Here is a 10,063-nt window from a genome sequence, read left to right on the forward strand (position 1 = left end):
TAGCAATCCTCGGAGCTACGCACAGCATAGGGATCATTTATTAGTTATCAGCATGGGAAATAAAGGTAATTGAACCAGCAGGTTCCTTGTGAGGAGGCATAATGACTTGTCAAGCTTCCACCAATGTGACAGCGAACTGCTACCAGCAACGAACTACAGTACTACCAAGATTTCATACAAGCCGTGTTGTAAAAGATATTGTTGCATCGCGTCAGAAAGTGTCGCGACCCCATAGCCTCTTACAATGAATACAACTAAAACCAACATTAAAACTAATAAAAACTAAACTAGCAAACCCCACTTTAACCCATTAAGACCTGAAGCCGCTTCTAAAAGAAACAGTTTTTCGGAATTAAAAGAAAGAAAAAGTATTTCACGATTTTTCAAAAATAGCAGATCTACAAGCTCATAGCGCGGCATTTTTGAATAGCCAAAGAAATCTAAAGTGACACAGATGTATTGTGGAGGGGTCTAATCACTCTGAAGGGGTTTATTTCTCAATAATGACCTGCTCCCCAATTGATTATCCCACTTATTACACAGCTATTTTATAAAGAAATTAATACATTGACCCAAAAGTAACAACAAAACAAATGATTTCATTGCATGTGTTGATAAAATAGAATACATTTTTGGTCACTGAATTGTCTATTTCTCGCTTCAAATGTTTTCAAAAAACATTCTTGAGAGCAATGTTTTTCTGTAAACTATACATTGTGTGTTTGTTTACATGGCTGCCATGTTGGATGCGGCACAAAATCAAGCAGTGCTCGCTGTCTCCAGTCCCCACAGGATCTGGAGAGCTATGCCTGAATTAATTTAACTGTGACAGTCTCTCAGTCAAATAAACATTTAGGATTTCTCAGTGTCTAGTGAGAGGAGGGCCCCTTTTTTCCCCCAATACGTTTTCCCACTCAAAATGGTCCGTAAAAATTGTTATAGGGGAGCCCAGCACATAGACTGTAAAAAAGAATGGACAAAGCCACTCCCATGCTTTCTACAGAACGAAAATGAAGCCGATAGTTCAGGAACATGCATTCCTCCTTCGTTAATATATACAGTTGGCCACGCCGGAACTCAAACGCTATTGGTTGAGACCAGACACGTGACCAGCGAACCGGAAAACACCCCCAAAAATGCTATTGGTTGGGTAGCTTGTCAATCAAGAGTGGGGGCGGGGAATGAATGCTATTGGTTGTGTAGGTTGTCAATCAAATCATCCCGCCCCTCCTGGAGCATAGCCTACTTTATCGTCAATTTTAGAATAAATGGGACCATAATTTAGCAAAACGCGTATCATGATGATTGAAAGGAGACTTTAAACTAGCGACTGGAAGCATATAGAATTTATGACAATTTTTATTACGGTAAGAAAATCTAGTCTAAAGTTTGTCAAAAACCCATTCACTTGCGCTAAAATAAATTATTTCTGACACTTCAGGTCAGCGCAGGGTAAAACAGCGCCACTCTGGCCATTCATAAGCTTCCGTGTTGGCCTCATCGTAAATATCCAAGCCTTGCCCCTTGGCCCAGCAGTGTGCAAATCAGTAATGTCATTGTTTTGTGTACTCTTTAAAAGGGAAAATAAGTGAACACTTGAAACAGAATTTATATATAATAACTAACAATTTTGTACAATAACATCAATATTTGAACACAAACCGACAGAAACCAACTAAGACTTGAATCAATTCAGGCATCAGATGGCAGCATTTGCAGCGATTTTCATTAACACCGAGCGGGCAGCTGCCTTTTGTAGACTCACAGAATGTTTGTCTGAGCTTTTACACCCAAATAAATAAGCTTTATTTCACACTGTTTAGAGTTCTGGAGCAGAAAATGAACCCACAGTGCTGTAAAATCCCACTAGGTGCCATCACAATGCAGCTCCCAGCATCCACCTGCTGTTCATTGTCTGCGGAAGAGCTCCAGAACGAGACGCTTGATTACATCCCATAGAACAGTAAAGCCTATAGTTTCTGTGGGAACATAGTTTCATACAGTATGTGCATTTCTTGAGCAAAACTAATATATTTCCAGTCATATCATATGCAGCCCATTGTCTTTCCCTAGGAATCATACTTTGAGGCTTTTGTCAGCTATCTGTGGTGTCCTCACATGGACCCTGAGGGTGTGCATCCCATGTTGATTGTGTGTGTGTGTGTGTGTGTGTGTGTGTGTGCGTGTGCGTCCGTGTGTGTGCGTCCGTGTGTGTGTGTGCGTGTGTGTGTGTGTGCGTGCGAGAGAGAGAGTTAAAACACTGAGTGAGAGAGTGAGTGTGAGTGTGAAATCACTGGGTGAGAGTGCGTCATTCGCTGGAGACCGTTCAAAAGATCGACTGTAAAACTTGGCGTGTGTCCCGCCGAGGACCCAAGGGAGTGCAGTGCCCCGTGGGAATTCAGTCGAATCAGCGGTACCATTGTCAGCGTACCATTCTTCATCTCCTTTCATGTCGTCATCATAATGTCCCGCTCCGTGTCGTGCGAGCCATGCCCTCATCTCTGAACCCACTTAATTGGGCAGAGGCCATCCTACGATGGTGGTCTATACAGGGGACAGTGGTGATTATTACGTGTTCGGCAGTCAGCTCAAGCTCCCCGCGCTCACATGCTGTGCTGTCTGCCCCACTAGTGTACCGTTGTTTTGCCCATGTATGGAGATCACTGATACCATATCTCGTTACTCACAGGTCGTCTTCTCCACCAATGAAGATCAATATCACTGTAAAATAAATGCATGGTATTGCCTTAAAGCAATATTATAAAATGTTTATGCCCAAGGCCAGTAAGTAAGTCGATCGATGCCGAAGTCAAAATTAAAAATAAATAAATAATGAATTAATTAATTTTTAATGTTCGCCTATAATGACATGCCCAAAATAAGGACTCCAGGATTAACTCCTTGAGTGCCAGATTTGCCAGAATTATTTCAGAATTGATTCTGAAAAGTGCCAGAGTTTTTTTTCACAGAAAACAAAAAGTGCTTAGGAAGCGAGATACAGCCCTTTTCAGTTCTAAGTTAAACAAGGAGTGGATGGAGCTGCACATCTTCAGATGATGATATCTTGGGTTCTGAACATGTTTTTCACATTTATTTATTTTTACTATTTTTTCAAAAACACGTCAAACACGTTAATGGCACCCAGCACCATAGCGGTAAAAACATGTGAAACACGTTAATGGCACTCAGTGAGTTAAAGTGGTAAAATACATATTTTTTTAGGTAATAGTGTTGGGAAATGAGTGCACACAAAGTACTGGTATAGTAAATGAAAAAAATACATAGTTGTACACAGTCATATTGCAACGATAATTTGTGGTTGCCTACAAATTCCCAAGGCACAACTGGACTTATGTCACACAGCACACCTAATGTACCTCGAAACACACCGTTTGAGAACCATTACTCATATACTACTGTATGAATACACCGTTTTTTCCCCCCCCTTTTTTCTCAAACCCGCTCTGGCGTCATATAGCACGTGGAGAGTAAATGAAAGGGAGACCTCATCTCTCTCCATCTCTCACTCCTCCTCCATACATTCCATTATGACATGTTCCGGGTCACTGCCGTTACCGCTACACTGAGCTGCCAACAAGCGCATCCTTTTCCATTAGGATCACGGCGACCATGGTCACAGTGGCGTTATTGGTATAGAGGGAGCAGACAGAAGGTAATGGGCCTAAAGTGACGTCTCTCTGTACCGACATGACGCTGGCAGAGAGTACTGTATGTAGCCTTAACCCATTCAAACCGGGAACGCATCTGTGTAACCACTTTAACCATTATTTTATACTTTGGCTATTCAAAAATAGCAGATATACAAGCTCATGGCGCGTCACTTCGTGCCGCGCCACGAGCTTGTAGATCTGCTATTTTTGAAAAATCGTGAATATTTGTGACTGTTTTTGTCTGGGAGACTCGTCATCTCGCTGGTGCCCATTCTTCAGGAGAGCAGAAAAACCTTTTCTTCGGCAAAAGAAAATGCTTTTTATCCAAAATGAGTTAACATCCCAGTTAGACTCTTCACATACTTGAGTATGTCTGACATAAATATCAGAGCTTAAATCGTGTATGTAAATATGAAATAAATGCATAAACATGTAGCTAAAGCTATAAGGTTAGAGCTAGCAAGCGCTAATTCAAGTGGTGTTTTCTCTACTTATAGCGTTTCAAAACTATTCACTCAATCTTATTAAACAATATATCATTATTTTGCTATGGTTCCCTGCTTTCTGACATGAAAAAATGCAAGGTGGCTGTCTCCCAGTCAAATTTGGTCACGTTTGTGCAAATCTTTGAATATTTATACTTTTTAAAGCAAACATTTTTAACTCAAATCTTTGCTTCTAGGGGTCCCTGGAACAACATATTTTGAGATGGGGGTCCACGGCCAAATACATATAATTTTGACATGAAAAGGTTTGAGAACCACTGACATAGAATCGGCCTCAGGTCTTAATGGGTTAATAGACCCCAGGTGTATGAATATCAGGTGACGTGCTCCTGCTGAGTCATCACATTAGAGTTTGCGAGTTCACTTGAAATAAATATGATCAAGTGGTTTGCACAGTAGTGGATGGAGTCAGCCAATACAAGTTAATTTCACAAATGATTATGCGTGCCTTGTTCCCCTAAAAAGTTATTACTTCAGTTATTTCCAAACACACTTATTTCAGTTTAGATCATCAATTACTATGATCAAAGTCATGAGCTGAGTTAGCATTCAGCTATTAATAATTTACAATTGAATTCTGTATTGACCTCAAGCCCTCAACCACTTAGGCAATATTTTATAACAGAAATAAACAAGCTCATGATGTGTTGCGATGCCACACATTATGAGCTTGCGTTTCTCCTATTTTTTAAAAAATACACCCAAAATAGGGATGCCAGGTTGAAAAGGGTTAACCAATAAAACACTATCTACTTAGTTCAAATCCTTGAATGACAACAAAGATCTTCTTGTGAATTTATCATCTCTATACTGAATCTCTCTTCTGAAAATAGCCGATCTACCAGGTTCACGACACGTCACAACGTGACGTGTTGTGAGCTTATAGAGCTGCTATCATGGGCGAATGTTCCCCCCAGAATAGGGATACTGTAGGGTTAAAGCGGCTAATACAGTTTCTGAGTCCCACAGTGTCTCAGCAGTGATTAATCACGACCATCATGCCTCACGTGTGTCAAAGTGATTTAATTTACAGTGTGTTGCACTTTCAGTAATGTGCGGTATACTGCATACCCCTGGACAAACCAACATGGTCCCTGCTTTGGATTGACTGTGAAAAGAATGGTCTCAGAATTGATACAGAAAATAATACGGCCTGATGTATCTATCATGTGATCTCATGACAATTCTTAGCAAATCATATGCAATGTATTGGAGTCCATGTCTTATTCTATACATTGTTTTCAGTGGTGTAAAGTAACTAAGTACATGGTATAGTAAGGTATTTTTACTTTACTGGAGTATTTCCAATTTTCAGTACTTTTACTTATACTCCACTACATCTCAGAGGCAAATATTGTACTTTTACTACAATTATTTGAAAACTTTAGTTACTTTGCAATTATCAATTACTATATCATAAAACATACATTAACCACTTTAGCCCTATCTTATACATAGGCTATTTAAAAATAGCCGATCTACAAGCTCACAGCGCGTCACGAGCTTGTAGATCTGCTATTTTTGAAAAATCGTGAATATTTGTGACTGTTTTTGTCTGGGAGACTCGTCATCTCGCTGGTGCCCATTCTTCAGGAGAGCAGAAAAACCTTTTCTTCGGCAAAAGAAAATGCTTTTTATCCAAAATGAGTTAACATCCCAGTTAGACTCTTCACATACTTGAGTATGTCTGACATAAATATCAGAGCTTAAATCGTGTATGTAAATATGAAATAAATGCATAAACATGTAGCTAAAGCTATAAGGTTAGAGCTAGCAAGCGCTAATTCAAGTGGTGTTTTCTCTACTTATAGCGTTTCAAAACTATTCACTCAATCTTATTAAACAATATATCATTATTTTGCTATGGTTCCCTGCTTTCTGACATGAAAAAATGCAAGGTGGCTGTCTCCCAGTCAAATTTGGTCACGTTTGTGCAAATCTTTGAATATTTATACTTTTTAAAGCAAACATTTTTAACTCAAATCTTTGCTTCTAGGGGTCCCTGGAACAACATATTTTGAGATGGGGGTCCACGGCCAAATACATATAATTTTGACATGAAAAGGTTTGAGAACCACTGACATAGAATCGGCCTCAGGTCTTAATGGGTTAATAGACCCCAGGTGTATGAATATCAGGTGACGTGCTCCTGCTGAGTCATCACATTAGAGTTTGCGAGTTCACTTGAAATAAATATGATCAAGTGGTTTGCACAGTAGTGGATGGAGTCAGCCAATACAAGTTAATTTCACAAATGATTATGCGTGCCTTGTTCCCCTAAAAAGTTATTACTTCAGTTATTTCCAAACACACTTATTTCAGTTTAGATCATCAATTACTATGATCAAAGTCATGAGCTGAGTTAGCATTCAGCTATTAATAATTTACAATTGAATTCTGTATTGACCTCAAGCCCTCAACCACTTAGGCAATATTTTATAACAGAAATAAACAAGCTCATGATGTGTTGCGATGCCACACATTATGAGCTTGCGTTTCTCCTATTTTTTAAAAAATACACCCAAAATAGGGATGCCAGGTTGAAAAGGGTTAACCAATAAAACACTATCTACTTAGTTCAAATCCTTGAATGACAACAAAGATCTTCTTGTGAATTTATCATCTCTATACTGAATCTCTCTTCTGAAAATAGCCGATCTACCAGGTTCACGACACGTCACAACGTGACGTGTTGTGAGCTTATAGAGCTGCTATCATGGGCGAATGTTCCCCCCAGAATAGGGATACTGTAGGGTTAAAGCGGCTAATACAGTTTCTGAGTCCCACAGTGTCTCAGCAGTGATTAATCACGACCATCATGCCTCACGTGTGTCAAAGTGATTTAATTTACAGTGTGTTGCACTTTCAGTAATGTGCGGTATACTGCATACCCCTGGACAAACCAACATGGTCCCTGCTTTGGATTGACTGTGAAAAGAATGGTCTCAGAATTGATACAGAAAATAATACGGCCTGATGTATCTATCATGTGATCTCATGACAATTCTTAGCAAATCATATGCAATGTATTGGAGTCCATGTCTTATTCTATACATTGTTTTCAGTGGTGTAAAGTAACTAAGTACATGGTATAGTAAGGTATTTTTACTTTACTGGAGTATTTCCAATTTTCAGTACTTTTACTTATACTCCACTACATCTCAGAGGCAAATATTGTACTTTTACTACAATTATTTGAAAACTTTAGTTACTTTGCAATTATCAATTACTATATCATAAAACATACATTAACCACTTTAGCCCTATCTTATACATAGGCTATTTAAAAATAGCCGATCTACAAGCTCACAGCGCGTCACGATGCGACGCGTTGTGAGCTTGTAGATCTGTTATTTTCAAACATTTTAGTACATTTTCATGCCAATACTTTTGTACTTTTACTCAAGTAACATTTTGAACACAGGCCTTTTACTTGTAACAGAGTATTTCTACATCGTGGTATTGCTACTTTTACTTAAGTAATGTCTGAGTACTTTTCCCCACCACTGATTGTTCTAGTCAGGAGTCTGTCTTGACAGTCCTTTACGGAATGTGATGACATGAAGATCAATAGTTAGACTATGTTCTTGGTACAACTTCAACACTCAGGTACCAGCTTCAGAAAAAGACGGTCCGTCCTTGAGCTGCAAGGACGAAACGTTTCTGAAGATTTACTGTATGTGGAACAGTCACACCTGTCTAATCAATATTATATAATGTGTGTACAAATCAAATCCCCCACTAACACGACTGCCTAGTTAACCTCGCGAGCACTCCTTTTAACTGCCAATTACATTTATTACAGGAGCCGATACCCAATATTTGTGTACACTGACTTGTTTTAAAGGAGCGCGCCGGTGTCAATGCGTGCCATTGTTTATAGCAGTGGTTCTCAAAGTGCGGTCCGGGCACACCCAGGGGTCCTTGAGAGGGTTCCAGGGGGTACACAGCAAAATGTGTCAAATGTAGCATCAAAATGTTTAAGTTTAACCACTTTGACCTTATTATGTACTTCTGCAAGCTCAAAACGTGTCTCATTGTGAGGCATTATCGTTGTGAGCTTATAGATCAGCTATTTTTGAAAGATTTAGAAACATGTAGACAAATGTTGTTATCTCATGGGGGTTCCTGAAACAAAATATTTTCAGATGGGGTCCGCAGCCTAATTCTTGACATTAAAATGTGCGAGAACCACTAGAAGCTTCAGCCATATACTGTAAAACATACCATTTCCCCGTTAATGGTTTTATTTCTAGAATGTTGCGTGTGTTTACCTTTTCCCCAAAGTCATTAAAATAATAATTGAGTCAATGTTGGCTAAACATTAGTACATGGTTAATAAGTCATGGCCGTGTGAATTTCATTTTTTAAATATGTCCTTCAGGTATGCTAAACGCCTTCCTCCAGGGCTTCTTTTCTGGTAGTCTTTTCAAATGAATCTGCACTTCAAAATGCATTGAAACGCAGCAATTATGCAACTTTAAAACATTAAATAACCTCACAATAATATTGAGCGTGCTGGATGACCTATTTCAAACATATTTCAAGTCTGCAAGTTCATCTTCATGCCGTACTAAAATGTAAAATTAAATGAATTGACTTGGACAAGCAGTGAAGTCAATGTGAAGTATACCGTGAGCCATAGTCAATAGGCTAAACCTGTTAGGCCAGGGGTCTGCAACGTTTTTGAGCCCAAGGACCCCCTAGATGAGAGAGAGATGAAGCAGTGACCACCACTACAAGTTGTATCCTGATGGAGGGGAAAGGAACTGGTTGAAATAACGTGTTCCTTCCACGTGCCACGTCCAACCGGGGAAACTCCCCCCTGTCAGGTGATAAGAATCGCCTGCTCACTCCTCATTCATTGAAGGAAGCATGAGCTCAGTTCGGGGCTCTCCCCAAGCTGGTAGAGGGAGAGTAGCACCCAGGATTACAGCTTAGGAATTCTGCCTACCAATGACATCATTGACAGGGATTCCAAGCTAATAGAAACTACAGCCTTTCTCTTCCTGTAAAGTTAGCATGCTGAAATAGAAGCCATTGTTCTCAGATTTAAAACCCTAACCCTAACCCTAACCCGGTAGCAATAATAATATTTTTGTTTGAAATGACCAAACCTGCCTACCGATGATGTCACTGGTAGGCAGCAGGTTTCCGAACTATCCACAGCCCTCCTCTCTGAGACAGAGTGAGTGGACGGAAATGGTGCCATCTTGTAATGAGCATTAGTAAGGACCAATTATATGAAGAAAATGGGTGAAGTGTTCCTTTAAGAGTGGCAGTAGCATTCCTGGCTTCCGGATGATTCCTAATTACAGTATGTGGCTTTTTTATCGTCTTCAACCATGTCACTGAGGTGCATCAGTCAGCTGGCCAATTACCCCCCACTGGTAACTTTACATGTGATTAACAGCTGTTTTGAATCACACAGATGAGACGATGTGTCAGTTTGCAGCTGCAATAGGAGCGGAGCAGGGCCGTATGTGTGCGATCTAGGGTGCACACATGAAGCACATGGGACCATAATTAACGGTGAGCAGTTGGAAGACATGTGGTTATACCCCTCATTACATGGCCATGGTGTTCATAGGGGCACGCGCGCGCACGCACACACACACACACACACACACACACACACACACACACACACACACACACACACACACACACACACACACAGACACAGACACAGACACAGACACACACACACACACACACACACACCAGTGGTGGAAAAAGTACTCAAATAATTTACTTAAGTAAAAGTACCAATACTGCAATATAAAAATACTCTGTTACGAGTAAAAGTCCAGAATTAAAAATGTACTTGAGTAAAAGTATTGGCATCAAAATGTACTTAAAGTACCAAAAGTAAAATAACTAAAT

At 39.9% G+C, this 10,063-nt stretch overlaps 1 protein-coding gene across 1 annotated transcript in view; it reads right to left on the minus strand.

Annotated features, from left to right (window-relative positions):
• Positions 1-3,710, minus strand: part of LOC311040610 (kelch domain-containing protein 3-like) — a gene marked incomplete at both ends in the record, with an annotated part of 130,053 nt that extends 126,343 nt beyond the window's left edge. The window contains one exon of the mRNA XM_084050940.1: positions 3,705-3,710. Coding sequence (XP_083907066.1) covers positions 3,705-3,710 — 6 coding nt within the window. The remainder of the gene's footprint in view (positions 1-3,704) is intronic.
• Positions 3,711-10,063: the final 6,353 nt, after the last annotated feature.

Source organism: Gymnoscopelus microlampas, assembly GCF_963454915.1.
Source record: "Gymnoscopelus microlampas genome assembly, chromosome: 24".
In the NCBI taxonomy this organism is placed as follows: domain Eukaryota; kingdom Metazoa; phylum Chordata; class Actinopteri; order Myctophiformes; family Myctophidae; genus Gymnoscopelus; species Gymnoscopelus microlampas.